An 18,205-nucleotide genomic window follows, 5' to 3' on the forward strand; every position below is an offset into this window, starting at 1 on the left:
GGCTTTCTCAGACAAAATTAAGCTGTGATGGAAAGGTCCTGGGTTAGGACTCCTGGATGTCGGTGCACATCAGAAGTGTTGGAGTTCAGTTTTTCTCTCAGAAAGATCTGGCACTGGTGTACACTGCTCTCGGCTCTACTAAATTTAGCCCTATAAAATTTGTGATAGACTTTATGCTGTGTGATTCCACGGTGAGAGGAGCTGATGACACAAAGACCACAGTCTCTTGAAATTTTGGGTTCCCCAAGCAAAGAAAGTTTTGAATCAATGTGTTGTTTGTCTGGATTCATAATACCTTCTGTTAGGAGAAGCATCTGAAAAGTTCAGCCAGATTTGTCCTCAGAGATGAGTGGTGCTGGAAGCAGATCTCCTGGAGTTCCTGGAAATAAACAGAGTAAACAGAATCTCACTGTAGGGCCTGCTCAGACATTTCTGCAGCTTCCTCTTCAAAGCAGAGAGTGAAGAGGGTCAGAAGCCAGATTTCTGCAGGATGGGTTGGTGATAAAACAACCTGCCAGACTCGGGTTAGAATTTCTGTTGCTTTGCCTAAAATTCCATGTGCTTTAAGGGAGAGGGATAAGGAGGGAGGACGCGTCACGGTTTGTGGATCCTAGTAGCAATTTTATTTTCTTTTTCAGACCCTTTTCCAGTTATGAGTCAGGACTTGATCTCAGATGTTTTTATTGGTCAGTCTAGTTTACAAATGAGGCCTTTTTTATCCCCTCTAAAATTTTATGTAATATCTGATGTTGCATAAAGATTCCGAGAGATAAAAATGGAAGGATGGTGAACAGACCTTCTGGCTAATATGTACAATGACTCAGTCTATCCTTCATTCCAACTTCCATGAAGTATTTTCAGATACACTATTTACCCATTAAATGAGCTGTTTAGTTTAGCTTATGGCTAAAGTTTTTCCTAGTATTTGATGTATTTGTTGGGAACATGACAAAGTAAATCACAAATGAGAACATTAACAAATGCTTACATTAATCATCTGAGACAGTTTCTCTCATGTAGTCTTGCTCGGAGTAAGGAGTTATCTGTAAGAAAGGGTTATCTGTAAGAAAGAGTTTCCTGTCCCTTCGTTTGCCAACTTACTTGACTTTACTGCCAAGGAAATCTCTCCTCCATGCTTGACAGGCAGTGGGTAACTTCATAATCTTTCTCTGTGTAGGCAATTTCTTCATGGGAAGAAATTAAGTCAGTCATGCCCATGCTGAATCTAATTTTACTATAATTTAAAGGGAGGAGCCTTTCCCTGGGTAGAATTTATTCTATAACTGCTTATTTCAGGATTTCTTTTCCTTTCCTCCGAAGGAGCTGGCAGGAACCATTGTTAGAGACAGGCCCACAGCTTGCTTGGCATGGTCACCACAGCATATTTTATGGCAAGAAAGGAACCGCTTTTCCTTAGCTCTCAGTCACCATCAGCTGCTTCAAGGAAAACTGAGCACTGCAGAGAGTCGGTGTCACCTTGCTGAAGGCTGAAATTCCACCTCCTGGGGACAGGAAAGGTTGCAGGGCAAGTCACAGAGCCCAGCTGTCTCCAGCCGGGTCTGTCTGAGCTAGTCCATCACCTTGCTCTGCCACAAGGCTCTCTCCTGTACCCAAGCTCCATTAGCATCTGGATGAGATCCCAAATGCAAAAGAAACAGAGATTCTGCCCTCCTCCACAGAGCTCTCAGCCCTTTCCTGTTCTCTTAGTAAGTGTTCATTTCCAGGCCCTTTCCCTGCTTGCCCCTCTAAAGGCCAGTCCCAAGAAACCCCATGCTTCTGCTCCCTCTCTGTGGGCTGTAGCAGAGCATCCATACTCAAGAGGGAAGGCTTAATTTTTCCTTCTCCCCTGATCAGCCTCAAGGTTTGGCCCCAGCCACAGACGTGTCTTGGCTCTGCAGTTCATTCACTTGGGGTAGGATTTTTCCATCTTTTACTCGCTCCAGTCCAGACTGAATGAAACACACACCAGCGAAGGTCCTTTTAAAAGCAGTTTGCAGCAATGCAATGCTAAAAGCCTAGCTGCAAAGAGGAGGAGAGCGCAAAACAATCTCTTCCTGCCTGCTCACAAAGAAATGGGAGGAGAAAATGTAGTGCCCTTTTAATGCTGGCCACAAGAGTGTGTTTAGCGGCGTCTCTTCAAGGTCAGCAACACCATTCTCAGCTGTTGAAAGCAGCACATCGGTAGCACAAACAGTGCCAATTAGATTTGGGAAAAGGTTGGGTGTTTGTTGGTGGTTTCTTTTTTCTTTATCTCCGCAGCCTGGCAGACAACCAGATGCAACTGTACATGTAATTCAGGCAAAATGTGATCCCAAATATGTGGGCTGCTGTTTGATTTATGCGAACGGCAGCAAGGTGTTGCCGTGGTGTCTGCACAGCAGCAAAGTGGGGTCCCTGGCTGCCAGAGCAGGAGGAAATCTAAAGAGCTGCTCAGTCAGGGGGCTTACTTTTGTCAGAGAGATTCTTTGTCCCCTATTTTTCCTTATTTATATCTGCAAGATTAATAAGATTAATTGGATTTTCCCCTCAGCAACCCTGTAGCACCAAACCTCTTTATGCAGAACAGAGAAGTAAAATTGGTCTAGTGTTAGAGATAAGCTTTGGAGAGGCTGCAAATGGCTAGTGAATAAACACTGCTTTTCAGTGGGTAAAGTTGCCTGTAGGATAAGCTTTCTTCTGTCTTGGTCCTGCCTTCCTCTGCTGGTGGGAAGTGTTCTTTGCAGCTCGATCAGTTGTCCTATAACAACAGGCCTTTCTACATTGTCTTCCCTGAGTCTCCTAGTTTTTCTCCTTTACTTTCTGTCCCTCTCAGGTACATCCGCTGGGTGTGCACCAAGCATTTCCAGTGTTTCTGAAAGGTGCTCACATGGCAGATGCCATCCCCTTTCTTTTTGGTCTTCTTAGATTCTGCTGACACCTGCAGAGCCCATGCTTGGTCTGACCAAGCCTTCTGCTGGGGAGAGGTTTTGAAGTGTTGGTTGTGAGCATTATTTAAAGTTGAAAACCACTTGGGAAGGTGCTGGGGGAAGCGAGTGTGCTTCCCTTTGTACCTGCTGGGGAGATCAATGGTTTAAGAATCCTATTCTGCTTTATGCCAGTGAGGACTGAAAATAACACCGACTGTAACAAGGCTATATACACAATAAAGAGCAATGCAACAATAGGATGCAGCTTTTACGCGGCTTTTACGCAGAGAAGCAAAGTGCCAGCTTGCAAATAAAGCAATAGGGTCGCAAAGCCCTACAAGCCACGTGAGCAATTGTTGCTTTCTGTACTATGGAATAAAGCACCTTTAGAAAGGGTGGCTGCAGCGTACTTTACATCACTGAAACTGGCTCTATTGAAATTTCTGTTGTTAAACTGCAAATTCAGCCTTCCTGAATGGCTGGTGGGGAGATGATGAGACTGCTTATCTCTGTGATGATGGTGAATGGGAAGAAACTACTTGATACAGCCCAAAGAGCCCTTACCTATAATTTTTCTCCTCCACAGGTGCCCCTGGCTGACAAAAGCCATCTCACCAGCCATCCCAGTGTACAATGGGCTCGTGTTCTTGTTTGTACTGGCAAACTTCAGCATGGCAACTTTCATGGACCCTGGAGTTTTTCCACGAGGTAAGAGAAAATGGGACTGGTGGGTGGTCCTCCTTTTTTTTTTTTTTTTTTTTTCCCTCTGGTAATCTTTCTTGTTTATGTATTTTCTTATTTTTTACACTGAGCTGGCAGTAGAGTTGGGATGGTAGTGAAGTGCTGGATACCCTCATCTGAGCTGGGAGGTGTCAGTTGTCCTTGCACTTGCTCAGGCTGGCAGTTGAGGGCACAGGGCTGCATAGCATGGTTCTCCTTTGAGTAGCTCTCCTGACTGATGTGATTGCAATTGCCATCCCCTGTGTCATGCTGGCACATTGGATTTAAGTTACTGTCTTCACAATAGGAAGTTGAGCATCGTGGAAGGGAGAGGCTGAGCTTTCTGAAACAGCTTCATCAAAGCAGACCTTCCTTCCACAAAGCCTTAAAATAAATGCATAGGCATTGAATGCTAAAATAGATAATGATTAAGGCTTGCCTTAGAGCATCTAAAATGTATACGTTTAGAAAGATATGCCTGCTTAAATTAGTACTGATGCACAACTGATTAAATAGGATAAAGATCACTCAGCTCTTATAATAGGAACCACAGTGGAGCTACCTCTTTTAACACATCCTAATGAGAGAATTATCACCTCATTTTATCTGTCTTCCAATAATTATTCACATGCAGTTTGCAGCAGAGACTGCTCTAGGCAGTCTTGCTAAGCCAGTGGATCTCTGCTCTCTTCAAGCTGTTCTTACCCACCTCTACTGAGTGAATTCAATACCTGTTTTGAATTGCTATTGCACCTGACAAGAACAAGGTACCTGTCCTGCTGGCTTCTCTGAATAGTGGCTGCCAGGTTTCTCCAGGTAGCGGGGTCTAATGATGAGCATCTCTCTGTCATTCCTTTCAGCTGAAGCTTTTGAACCCCTGATCAACTGTTGCAGCACTACAGTTAAGGAAATAATTCTGTGTAAAAGCAATATTCAGTCATTTGTGCGGGATTACATGATGCAGTGTTTAGCTGCATAAAGTTACATATACGTGGTAGAGAGATTTTCCAAAGAGCTGAAACATCGAGCTTGTACTGAGATTTCCAAAAGAGCTGAAGCACACACAGCTTTTACCTAGTGTCCTGCGCTTTTCCATTCCTCCATCTCATCAGAGATAACAGTGGTTGAATATGCTGTGGCTGTGAGGTTATTGAACGCATCCATACTTTGTGCCTTCGGTAGAAGAGCTAGAACAATGTTGTTCAGTTGTGAAAGTCACAGTCCGGGAATCTAGTATCATTGTGCAATGTAGTTCCCTCAAAGTGGAGCCTGCTGCTGGGTGCTTACCGTGCTCTAAGAGTGATCAGTACTGAGCATATCGTAAATTCACACCTTCCTTTACACTCCCCTAACTTCTTGTAAATAAGCTCTTTATTTTGGCCTTTGCATTTAAGGGAGAAAGGGACAGGGAGATCAAATGGAAACTTAGAACCACTCTCATCACCTTTCTTGCCTTCCCAGTTCCCTTAATGAAATGAAGTCAGGAGCAAGCAGGAAGAGGGGAAGTTTCCTACAGTTTGCCTTTCTTCCATCCTTTTCTCTTCATTTGTGGTGTTGGTCATTTCTCTCTATGCAGTGTATATTTGTACTTGATCTGGAAGAAGTTGGGAATGAGGGAAGTGGGGAAAAGGCAGGAAAGGAATGGGAGTCATCCTTAAAGAAAGTGATGAAGTAAGAGTGTAAATGTGTGAAGGAAGCAATCTGATAAGGAAAAGATGGAAAAGACTATAAATACTAGAGCTGGGAAGAAAGGGGAGCAGATGTTATTTCAGATCACAAGTGTACATGCTAAAAAAGCTATCACCACCCCACGCCACCCGCAGAGCTGCCAACCCAAAGAATTCAGAAATTGTAGGAGTGATTTAAAATGAATATACAATGGATCTTTTTGCTTTCTGCTCTTGAAATTACAGATCTAATCTTAATTTTCAAGCTTTTGAGCACATTTCTGATAGTTACAAATTTACTTCAAAAACAAAACAAGAAAAAAGCAATACAAAAGCAGAGAGTCTTATGAAATCACATGATGCCTTTAAGAAAGCTGCGAAAAATCATAAGATATGTTATATAAACAGGAGATTTGGCTGCCTTGTGTCGGTGGATAAGAGTACGAGAGTCTATGTAGTAAGATAGTGTCTTCTACCAATGTATTCTTCTGCTCAGATGACTGAAGGCTGGTGATAAAGACATATCTAGCTGTATCATATGAGCTTACAGGTTCTCTGCAAAGAGTATTTGGGGCATAGATGGGAAGTAACCCAGCTTTTTTTTTTTTGTATTGTTGAAAAGGGCCTGAATTAAACTCCCAGTTCCATCACTCCTTTTTTGAATCATTTTTTAATTTGCTGTCTCTCTGAATGATCCTGTTATGAATCAGGATTGGCTCTGTGCATATGAGTTGCCAGTAACACACTAAAATGAATGAAAAGAAAGGGAAGTATTAAGTCACTGAAATTGGGGCCTCCCTGACAAATCTGATTTACAGTCTAGATTGATAATGGCTATGTGTGTTTCTGACTAATTATAGATACCAACCATGAACTGTCTTCCAGTGTGTGTCAATTCTGCTAGTCCAATGTATTTATGCAGGTATACACCTGTATAGGTATATGGGTGTATTTGTAGATACATACAATGTACAGACTTTTTGTCTGCATAGTAAGTATTTTTACAAGAACTTAAATGGTTTGACCATTCTAGTGTCTTGTTTTTGTATCCCCACAATTGTATTTTGCAGCATGGACCACTTTGTTGTAGTATTGAAGAACCCACAGACTGTATTTATAGAAGTGCCCTAAGGGATTTAGAGTCCAGCTCCCACTAAGAGTCCCACTGGTTAGTTATGAAGGAAAATTATAGGGAACGGTGCCAATATGGCAGTCTGCTTCCATGCACAAACATTAACCCAGAGAATATTCTTGCAAGGTAAATATTGTAGCTGAGTCAAATCCCAAGCTCATCTGAGTGAAGGGAGAAACTCCTCCTGAAGTCAATGGAAATTGGATCCTTTTAGTAAGGATAACACATCTAGAGAAGATTTAATATAGAACTACATGGCAGTTATTGATGCCCCACTGGGACAATATTGTCAAATTTTGTCTAATTTGGAGCCAGTCAACCAATGCCAGCTGCACTGCAATGTTTAACCAGGTGTTAAATAGATGTGAACTAGTTACATATTCTCTGTCAAAAGGAAACAAATAAAGATTGCAGGTATCTAGAATAAAAGATGAACTTCCATGTACATCATTCTCATTTTTCCTTTTCTTCCCAATATATATTTGTCCATTCTAGACTGGCTTTTATTTTTTGAATTTATTTTTAAATGGTCTGTTTTCTCAACAGGGCAGCGCTCAGTGGAGATGATCACCCATCATCCAGGGGGTTGTCCATAATAACATAACTCTGCCATGTTGTCATTCCAATCTTACTAATGGCAAAAAGAGGTTAAATAAATAGCCCAAGGCTACAGAGTGAGAAAATTAGGATATAGGACTTCCTGACTTCCAGTCCTTTGCTCAGGTCACTAGACCATACTGCCTTTGAGGGAGGTGAGATCTTGCTGGTTATATACTGCCACTAAAGTAAGAGTATTCAAGGCATGCTCTGAAGAAGAGAGCACAGGGTGTGCTATAAGGAAACAGACACTGGTGCAGGGCTCATTGCAGGCACACACATTTCTTTTCACTGTGGCTCACTGGAGCAACTGGTTTTTGGGATGGTGATGGGCTGACACTAGAGTGTTTGACAAAACACCACATCTGGGTTGATTCGGGGTTTTGAGCTAGCACAACCTTCTGTTAATAACCGTCTTTTAATATCAGTTGATGTAATTTCTTTTGTTCTATATGCTGGTAGACTAGCATTGAATTAATCCTGAATACATGCAGCAGAACTTCTTGCAGCAAAGGTTTGGGTGATTCCTGGATTTCCATCACCTCTTTGACTCTCATCTTGTTCATTCCGGCTGTAACTGCTGGCTAAGATAAGACTCACACACTTCTCTTTGTCCAGGATTTGGACTGGCTGCCTGGCGTTCCCATGGGAGCGTTGCCTCAGGTGCTGAAATAAGCCCAGATCACTGAAGTGTTCTGCAGCCAGGACAACCTGTTCTGACAGTCCATCACTTCCACAGCTCTCTGTTTCTCTGACAAGCCCAAGAGCACATGCAGTGCCCCTATATCCAAGGCACTGACTGGATTAGATCTTTCATCTTTACCCGCTGTTATTTCTACTAACTTTTAGTTTTGTATTGAGCAGCAGATGAAGATGAAGATAAAGATGATGACTTCCGAGCTCCACTCTACAAGAACGTGGAGATTAAAGGAATCCAAGTACGGATGAAATGGTGTGCCACCTGCCACTTCTACCGTCCTCCACGCTGCTCTCACTGCAGCGTCTGTGACAACTGTGTTGAGGTAACCATTCTGTTGGTTGTGTTGGCTATGCCTCAGTGATGGGGCTGCATGTACTACTGGAAATGTGTAGATGGGTACCTCCCCCAGTATCAATTTTTGGAAGTTCCCAGCTCTAGCCTTGCTGATGGTTTCCTACCAATTGGTATCATTTGAAACATAGCCTTCAGTTACAATGTATGTTACATATGCAGTAGTGCTTGATGTCAGCTTTGTTGCCAGTGATAATTAGGTTAAAAGTTTATAATCCTCCAGTATCTTCCTGGAGGTAGTATAGAAATCATGAATGTTAAAAGGGGTGAATGGGAGAGTTCATGCAGAGGCAGAGTTCAAGAGAGCAGAAAATCCAGGGCGAACTGTTCTAGCTTGTCTGCTTGCCCACTAAAGTAGGCACCAGTTTGTTCCAAATTAAATCATGAACCCTAAGCTAACTGGGTGCACATGAACTTCAGGAAGACCAAACTCAGAATCCAGTGAGTAGGTCTCCAGTCAATCATAGGGCTGTATGTTTGTTTCAACACCCCTGCTCATGCCATGAACTAAGTCATGTTGGTCCCTCTGAATTATGGGCCTTTCATGTTTCGTGGTAGCCCTGAAGTCTTGGTGAAGCACACAGGATTGAAAAAAAAAAAATCCCAAACAATAAGGTGTGCGTTTGGGTGTCTCCTTGGGATGTCTCCTAAACTTCTAAGTACAGAGTGTATTGCCAGGGGGAATTTTTTTATTTCTGAGCTAAAAATTCCACTTGTTAAGGATACTTCTGCTGCAAGTTTTGTTGTTGTTGTTTTTTCAATAGAAAGATGAATTTTTTAATATGTCTAAAATATATTCAGCTGTGCCATTAAAATGAAAGAAATTGCTAATCAGAAAGGCAAAAAATACCATTGTCAGCTGGAATGCTGTATACACCATCTTTGTACTAATCCTTTTTGCCAAAAGCAAGGGAATAGTCCCAAAGAAAGCAGCACAGCTACTTGTCTGAGAAAAGCTGACTGGGTTTATCTCGTGTCAGTTATTTTCTCCTCCAGGGCAACATATATCTAAGTTATAATTAGCTGGAAGCAGCACTGTGCCTACTAACCATCTATAGATAGGACAAGTCTGTTCTATTGTGGAAGGCCTTAGAAAAATGCTGTGTCTGAGAAGATGGAGAGTCGGGAGCTACAGAAGTCCCTGGGTGGAAGGAAATAGCCACAAACTATTCATTGTCACACAATTTCATTAGACTGCTGTGAATTGTTAAATAGAGCTAGATTTTTCATAGAAAACCTGACTCATATATTCCTAAGTTTTAAAACATACGTGTTTTCACTAATTCTAGATTCCAAGGATTGTTTAGGTGATGATAAATTCTGTTGTCCCATGGAATTTCTTCCTTCTGCCCTCCCTAGTGGCTCAGCATGAAAATCCATTTTCAACTAATGAAGTTTTCTCAGAAAAAAACGATTGCCTAGAACTCACTGGTATAAACACGTACAATTTCATTGCTGCCATAGGGCCTCCAGGGGAGTCAGTTCTGCAGCAGAAATGAAAATGGGAGAGATTCCAAAAGTAACCTAAATAAAATAGCAGAACACAAGGTGACTTTTCCTAGCTCTCAAGAAGCTTTATGATGGTCAGATTAGTTCAATGTGTCTTACTGTTCTGGTGGGCAAGAAAGAAACTCTGATTGTATAATTAAATTGTGACTGCTGTGAATGAATACAGGCAGAAAGCATTAATGACTTCTGAATTAAGAAAAAGTGATCTTAAACACTGTCATGTATTGATTCTTGTGATCTTAATTTCCCACTCACCTGTCTATTCTAGAAGAGCTTGAGGACAGTGGTAAGAGGGACTGTGCTGGCTTTTCCATGTGGGACCCATTCAGGGTTATAATTGACATCTTTTCACTTTCAGTCTAGAATGTGCTATGGAAGCTCACAGCCCAAATATACAACTTTTGAGCCAACGTGATAAAAATAAGCTAACAACAAAAAATGGCAACATTTGCAGAAATAAAATCAGTTAAAACCTAAAGCCCGCTGTGACCAGATGGACTCCAAAATGAATTCATGATGAAAGTAGTCAGATTTCTGTTTTCTTTACTGAAGTGTTCACAGTGGGTATTCATATAGTTTCATAATCTGTAGATATTTTAGGCAGTATACAACAAGATTCACAGCATAGACACATGCTATGTCAGCATTGTAGCCTGAAATGATCTTCATTAAATTGCCTCTGTCATTTTCTAATGTGCTTTGAGAAAGTTCTAAGCCATTTATTGTATATTGTAAATTTTTGGTAAATATATTATACAGACTTTAAAAATATAAAAATTGCTTTGTCATCACTGGAGAATTTTTAAAGATAGCATTACCACAAAACAAAGAACAAACAATTAATGTATTGATGTAATTGGTGTGTAGTATCTGCTCTGAACAACCCTGAAATAGGAAGGGCTTATTTCTCTGCACATGATCTTTCTGTGCACACCTAGAATAATCGCATTGAAGGCAGTGGATTTACATGGTTATAAAACGGTGTAAAGGCTCTTGAAAGGTGTCTGTGGGTTGACTTCATTATAAATCTGTTAAAAGGGATGTGACTTCATAAGGTACTTTGAACTTCTGATGGGGACAACTGGCTAGTTTGGGGTTCATAGCTATCAGTCAAGTTGTCCAGAACCTTGCTTGTGTCTTAGCCAGATATTGCTTAGTTTGGGGGATCTGCTTGGTAAAAGAAAAAAAAAAAAGTATTTTTTTCATGAGGCCCTCTATTATTTAAGTAGATTCATTCAGCTTACATATAAATACAGAAATGTGGGAAGCCAGTATGGCATCTTCAAAATATTATAGGTTATGATAACTTTATTTTAACTGACTCCTTGTGCTAAGGATGACCAAAAAAAAAATCAGTGCTTCTGCTGCCAGCATATAAATAGCCTGTTTTTTATTGCTTTATATTCTCTCTTTGAATTCTATAACCTCTCAAGTAACTCTCTCCATTCATAAATATAGAAACCACTTGGTCCTTATAAAGATTGTGTTTGTGAAGCTGCAGAACTAGCCTGCTGTGTTTTTACATGACAATGGTTTAGATATCTCTAAGAAAATGTATTTCCTTTCACTGTATGGATATTGTTCCCTGTCTCTCCCTTTCTTTACAAGGATTTTGACCATCACTGCCCGTGGGTCAACAATTGCATAGGACGGAGGAACTACCGCTATTTTTTTCTCTTCTTGCTGTCCTTAAGTACGCACATGGTTGGAGTATTCACCTTTGGGCTGATCTTCGTATTAAACCATATGGAAAAGCTTGGAGCAGCTCACACCACCATTACGTATCCTTCTTCTTGGTTTTTGAAGACACAAGATGACCTTGAGGAAAATGTGAGAGTTGATATAAAGACTTGTGTTCCTGGAACTGGTGCAGATTTACTCCTCTCCTGATTTGCATTGCTGTTCCCCTGTAAATGCCTTGCACAATTTTTCCTCTGTACCCATCTGACCTATGTAACCATTGATTACCCCCAAAACTTTAGCCAACCTTTTGTCTGTCTGGTTTGCCAGGGCAAACCAGAAAAAAGATACAATGCCTCCCTGTATTTACTTCCAGCTGGTGTGAGTCTGCACTGCTGGGTACTGCTTACTGTATTTAAAACAGATAATACAGTAGAATTTGCCCTGGAGGCAGTTCCACTTTGTGCTAGTGTAATACACGAACCCCTGTCTCTGAGAGGTGTTACTCACACTGATAGTGCAGGGCAGAATAATCTTTACAAGACGGTTTGAGCAGGAATCAATAAGTTCACTTTATTTTTGAACCATCTCAAGGATAAGGACCCTGTCTAGGAACAGATAGACTTAAGATAAAATTTAATTAGCCTAACTAGGGGTGAGGAACATGCTCCCTATTTCCAAGATTTTTTCTCTTTTTCCTCTCCCTGTTTTTCATGACCTCTTTTTCCCTTCACTCACTCCAGTTTCTTTAACTCCTGGATACAGAATGGCTGTCATGTGTGTGGCTGGATTATTCTTTATTCCAGTCATTGGTCTCACTGGTTTTCATATTGTTCTAGTGGCCCGAGGGCGCACAACCAATGAACAGGTAAGAAACAGACCTTTCTCTGTGTTTGTTGCTAAAATGTTGATTTGGGAAGGAAGGTCAGCTTGGTTAAACAAAAAAATAAAAATAAATAAATAAATAAATAGACCCATATCTTAACAGTAACACTTTTATTGGAACTTTTATGGGAAGCTAACTTTATGACTCAGACTGAACAAATCATGAGACTGAATAAAAGAAAGAAAGGAAAAGATTAAATCATATTTTTGCCCTGTCTCCTGGTATTTTGAACTCCCCCAGCAAACCCACAGTGCACATAACAAGGCCTGAGCTAGCTCTTTGTCTCACTCTCTTTGTCTCTCTTGTTCTTGTGTATGCACACACACATGCACAGAGGCCAGTGGACCTAACTTGTTTTCCTTCTCCAAATAAAGTGCCAGCACAGCATCTTGTGCCAAAAAGCCTGTGAAACTTCAGTTCCCTTGCAGTTACTCACGTGTATATAATACACAGCCGCTATGTGGGTGATCCAGACCGATACGCATGCACACGTGAATAGCATGAAACAGATGACAGAGATCTAGTCATGGGATTGATAACATGTCCCTGCCACTTGTAAGGGGTAGCTCAGTTACAAAGCGTGACGCTGGGGCATGCAGCGTGCCAGTAAGCTGCACACAGTCCTGTCAGCTTTCTGCCCAAGGCTGATCAATTGTGGATATCCCAATGCTTTACCCTTTACAGCTCCAAAGTTGTGCTCATACACCTGTTTTTTTGTTGTTGTTGGATTTTGGTTGGTTGGTTGCTTTTTTTTGTTTGTTTGTTTTTTTTGGTTGGTTGATTAATGTTTCTCGCCACCACCACCTCCTCCTCACAATTTTCACTGTTTTTGCACGTGTTTATGCTGCTTTTGCATCTATGGACTCTCTAGCCCGTGTAGAGTAGCGTGCTGTTCTGGCTCTTGCAGGTTGATGGCCTAGTACTTATGTAGCTTGTATAGCTGCTGCGCAGGCTGTAAGAGTTGAAGACATCTGCCTGAGTCTAGGCCTTTGTAAACTGAGATGAGGTTGTCTCCTATCCCACAATAGACAATAAAACCTTTTATCCATGAATAGTGTGAGAAGTTCACATAAGCAAAGATCTGAAGTCATCCTGAATTGTTGCCTAACATGGCCTTTGAACAAAGCAGGCTTACTGTAGCTGTAAATCTTTAAATGCTTTTCTCTGCCCATCTTAGTCTTTCTTGGAGTCAGCTGCTCTTCATTCTAAAATTGATTCTGGCCAAGTATTAAGTTTGATAGTGCTAACAACAGTGGCATGAAACCCAGGGCATTTTAGTCTTCTAGCCCAAATCATGTTGTTTTAGGCTTATATCTGTGCAGGAATTAAAATTGTCCCTGAAAATTCTAGGCTGAGAAGGAAGGAGAAATTTAATTAAATAAATATATATATATATATAATTCTTGTATTTCTGGCTACACTGACATTTAGATAGGTTGAGAATTTTGCATTTAACTAGATTGAAATAACTATTGGAAAAAGCATCCTATCCAGCTTTGGTTTCCTGAGCTACCAAACCACTAGAGATTAACTCATCTTCTTGTGCCATTTTCTGAAAATCAAATATAATGTTGTCTTAATTTCTGCCTAGTCATGTGTACTGCATAGCTGGAACTGGAGGGTGGTTGTTCCCAGCCTTCAGGTGCCTTTCACAGGAGGCATATCTAAGTCATTAGGACACCAAACCAGGAGCAATAGATAAGAGATTTGCTTTGCCATTGCTTTAAAACATTCACTTTTCTCCTGCAGTCTTAGTATTGATTCTGTTTTCTCAGACTGTTAGTTATCTGCTGTCAGGTCCCCAGTTAATATATGCTCACCTACACTTGTCCTCTTTTCTGATTACATTTTATAGGCCAGTGGTGCAGACATTGTGGTGTTCTAGTGTACGTTTTTGGTATTTATTCCTTTTGCGGTTTGTAGGTTTTGAGCATTCATAGTAGACAGACTGTGACTTACGAGTGCATAGTGGCTGAATTTAGATTCTTGTGAGCTTTCTGAATGCCTCTGAAAGTCTTTAATGGAATCAAAACAACCAACATCTGCTCGTAGCCTGGTATTTTTAGTTTCTGAACAGTTAATAACTACCCTTTCTTCTGAGACTGCTTTCTCTCTGTATCTCAAACTACTTTAGAAACCAAATTGATATAATTAGTAATGTAATCTGTGAGTTAGAGAAATTTTATTTCCATGTTGTGTTTGAGAAACTGGACAGAGAGAGATGAAGTTGCCTTGCCAGCATCTGGCAGCAAGTCAGCTTAAGCCCAGGAATGAATGTAGATCTGCCAAATGTCCCAGGTCCATGCTTTAGTCATCATGTTACTCTTCCAGCACTCAGAACTTCCAACATTTCTCTCTTGGCCTTTTAAAGAGTTTTATGGAATATCAAAGAGGCCAGCATAATATACTGCAAAATCATTTAATCGTTGGTATTTTATGTGCAAGTAATTAAAGTATTTCTGGTACTCTTTAAACTTGGTGCTAGATCAGGACTATGAGTTGATTAAAATGCATTACTTGCAAAAAGCAAGAGTAATGCTTTTAACGGCAACCACTATTAATCTCTCTGGCTTTATTGGTATTTATCCCCATATGGTTACTTTCAAGTATCTGCCCGTTGAGTACATACCCTTTATAATGCTTGTGAAGCTTTGAATATATCCTGCCAGTCTAATGAGATTTGACTTTTATTAAAGTAGCTAATTTCCAAGCAAGCATTGTAATCACCAGGGACTTCCTGGCACCCTCCCACATAAGGCAGTGGTTCATACTGATTGCTGCTAGGGATAGGATGCTGTTTTAGGGGAAACATTGATCTCATCCATCATGGAAAATGAAGAATTGACACTTCTTTTGTTTGGAGGGGACTTGCCAGGGTAGAGGAGTGGAGGTGACCAGGGAAGGAAAGGGACAAAAACATGAAGTCAGGCTGACAGCAGGCACAACTCATGTAGAAACAGCATTGGGAGGTGAACCTGACAGCTTGGATATATACTGTGCTCGCAGTGTTTTGGGAAAGGGATCTTTTGTTGGTGTGCATGCTGGCTAGAAGTGGCCATTGCAGGTGGTGTGTTACAGAAGGAGGGAAAAGGAGCAACATTCAAAGTAAAATGGTCTGTTTGGGAAGGACACTAGTGTTAGAACAAGGTATACTGGTCCCTGGCATTCTGAGGGCTGGATGATGAGTATTATTTAACAAGAAGTTTGAGCTCTGTCCTGAATATGTTTCCAGGTGACAGGTAAATTTCGAGGAGGAGTGAATCCTTTTACCCGAGGATGCTGTGGAAATGTGGAACATGTGCTCTGCAGCCCTTTGGCTCCCAGGTAAGAGAAATGCTCTCAACTGGGAATAAGTGAGATGGATGAGTTGTTGGGACAAAGGGAAAAAGTATGCATTGTTGGGCTCACAAGTGAAAGACAATTAATGAAATAAAAGGGAAGTAAAGTAAAACTCTCCAGAAGTCTCTGCGGTAGCTGCTTCACTGTTGCATGGCTGTAACCTATCAAAGCAGTTGCTTTCTTCATGTAATTCTTAATCCTCATCCCAGAAATTACTTGGAATGAGCAAATCAGATTATATTAAGAGCTGATAGCTTTGTCTCACCAACTTGTTCATCCAGTGAATTTCAGTAACAAATTTCAGTATGTTAATCTTATTTCCAAAATGACTTTTTGCATTGTCCGAGTATAGGTGAGGAATTCTAGTCCACTAGAAAGAAAGAACGATTCTAAAATTGGTCTTTCCCCTTGAGACTTGAATCTAATTTAAGGCAGCTGTGGTTTTCAATCTCACTGGCACTTTCATTATCATAAAACAGATTTTCAACCAGGTCTACATTATGGAACTTAGCATTTTATTTATGGCTTTCTATTTTTGAGGAAATAGATTTATCCCTTCACATCCTGAAATCAAGATTTTAATGCAATAGATAGATGGAGTATAAATATCCTAGATGCTGAGCTTTCCAGTCTGTATACACGTTAATTACAAGAAGACTTAATTGAGCTTTTTCAGGGTGCTGAGAAATCCCAGGCACCACTACCACTATGTGTCTTTTTAATTTATTTTATTTTGCTGTGCAACGGATAAGTTCTAAATGTCTGTTACTTGTATTAAAGTGAAGACACTGCTTCTCAAACTTACCAAAACTTAAAAATCGGGTCAAGATATTTTAAGAGAGCTTGATATTACAAGTTGGGATATACTCAAGTTAAGAGAGGTGTGGGCGTAATGTCATCATTGCTATTCTCAGACTTCTAGAAAGCAGTATTTTTCTGTTTTGTGAAGACCTGTTCAAATTGTCCTGTATATTGTGAGTCACTGAGCCATCATTACCAGGATGTCCTGTTCACTAGATAAAACAGAGAAAGCCTGTGTGTGTATTTTGGTAGTTGTGCATGGTACAACCACTGCTGAACTGCACTCAGAATTATAGTCCACGGGAAATAAATTAACTGTCTAACATCAGCCATTTCCCTTCAGATTTGTTGCTTGCTATAGGCCTGTCTGTTTCTTTTTCCTCCATTTATTTGAACACTCTAAACATGCTACAGAAACAAGTCACTATGTGGTAAGCTAGAACTGACAACACATCATCTTCTCCATGTTAATTCCCCATGTGCTGGGTCTTATTCCCCCAGTCTCCACCTTCCACCGCAGGGAAGCTGTTTCATGTTAACTAGGTAAGCTCTAGTAAATCAATTCCATTGGTGGTAGGCCTCTCTTTCTGTCTTCACATGAACTGTGCAACTGTGTTCTTGTCCGTCAGTGCTTCAAAATTTGCTTTTCTCTTTTGTTTTTAATGCATCCTCTCCTTTTGCTCACTAAAAACCTTTTTTATTGCTTTTTAATTATTACCTGGGCTGACATCCATTGAAATAAATGGAGCTTGCTTATGTAGATTCTACCACATCCTTAAATCACACCCTGGAAGTAGGAAGATTTTCTTGTCTCTATGCCTAGTTGTTAGGTTGTAGTTTACTTTAATGATGACTGTTGAACAATTAATCAGGTATATAGTCGAGCCCAAGAAGAAGCAAGCTGTGAGCGTGAAGCCTCCATTCCTCAGACCTGATTTATCTGAACGACAAATCACAGTGAAGATCAGTGACAATGGGATCCAAGCCAACCTTAACCGGAGCAAGGTAAGGTAGCCTTCAAGCACTTCTTTTGAAGAGCATTTCTTAAATGTTATCAAGCCTGGAAATAACTTTATCATTGAAAATCTTCTTGAGATAATGCATCTCTTGGAGAAACAGGCAGAGATTGAGTCCTTGTCTTACGCTTTATCTTCTGAAAGTAACACAGATTTGATAACTGGAGCCTTTGATCCAGCAACAGCCCTCTGGGCATCTTTTGGAAGAGGCTGTTGTTCTCTGCAATAGTTAATTACTTTATGTCCCAAGACTTGGCACCTCCTGGTGTTCAAATTAATTTTAACTAACTTGCTGTGTTGTGGGAACCAGGTCAGTTGTTCTACTTTGAGGAAAGTCACAAGCTTCCAGACTGCAGGAAGGTTTGTGTCCAGTGAAGAATACTGTGTCAGAAGTTGAGTTCTCCACTCTCCTCTTGTTTGTTAATTTTTTCCTGACATGAAATCTAAATAAGGATTATAAAAAAGTAGTGGATTCATTAGAAGCCACTTTGTAAGATTTTTGTGGTAGACAGTTACTTGCTGAGAGCTACCTGGAAAGTTGCTGGAAAATGCTAGAAAACACAACTGTATTCTACCACATATTAACTAACAACCAGATTTTAGTGAAAGGTGTCCCTGCCCGTGGCAGCGTGATTGGAATTAGATGATCTTTAAGGTCCTTTCGAGTCCAAACCATTCTATAATTCTGTGATAACTACATAATTCTATGATTACTGTGATGGTAATGTTATTTAGCGTGCCAAGTAGACTAAGATAATGCATTTAAAATTATACTGGCTTGTGATGACAGTGCTAATTTCATATATGACAGCTCTTGTCCGCAGTGAATGCTCAATTATATTTGTTGTTACAGGTAGTTCTCATTCTCTGGTAACTCCAGCACTCTGACACATGCTGTTAT

At 40.6% G+C, this 18,205-nt stretch overlaps 1 protein-coding gene and 1 long non-coding RNA gene across 2 annotated transcripts in view; one reads left to right on the plus strand and one right to left on the minus strand.

The window, feature by feature from the left end:
- Window positions 1-18,205, plus strand: part of ZDHHC8 (zDHHC palmitoyltransferase 8) — a 112,922-nt gene that overhangs the window by 83,006 nt on the left and 11,711 nt on the right. The window contains exons 2-7 of the mRNA XM_027469645.3: window positions 3,493-3,614; window positions 7,887-8,044; window positions 11,191-11,363; window positions 12,028-12,130; window positions 15,381-15,472; window positions 17,161-17,293. Coding sequence (XP_027325446.1) covers window positions 3,493-3,614; window positions 7,887-8,044; window positions 11,191-11,363; window positions 12,028-12,130; window positions 15,381-15,472; window positions 17,161-17,293 — 781 coding nt within the window. The remainder of the gene's footprint in view (window positions 1-3,492; window positions 3,615-7,886; window positions 8,045-11,190; window positions 11,364-12,027; window positions 12,131-15,380; window positions 15,473-17,160; window positions 17,294-18,205) is intronic.
- Window positions 51-1,745, minus strand: LOC139998826 (uncharacterized). Its single transcript, XR_011803824.1, has 2 exons — window positions 989-1,745; window positions 51-379 (listed from the first exon to the last, which is right to left on the minus strand). It is a non-coding gene; the product is annotated as an uncharacterized lncRNA (long non-coding RNA).

This window comes from Anas platyrhynchos, chromosome 16 (genome assembly GCF_047663525.1).
Source record: "Anas platyrhynchos isolate ZD024472 breed Pekin duck chromosome 16, IASCAAS_PekinDuck_T2T, whole genome shotgun sequence".
Taxonomy (NCBI): Eukaryota; Metazoa; Chordata; class Aves; order Anseriformes; family Anatidae; genus Anas; species Anas platyrhynchos.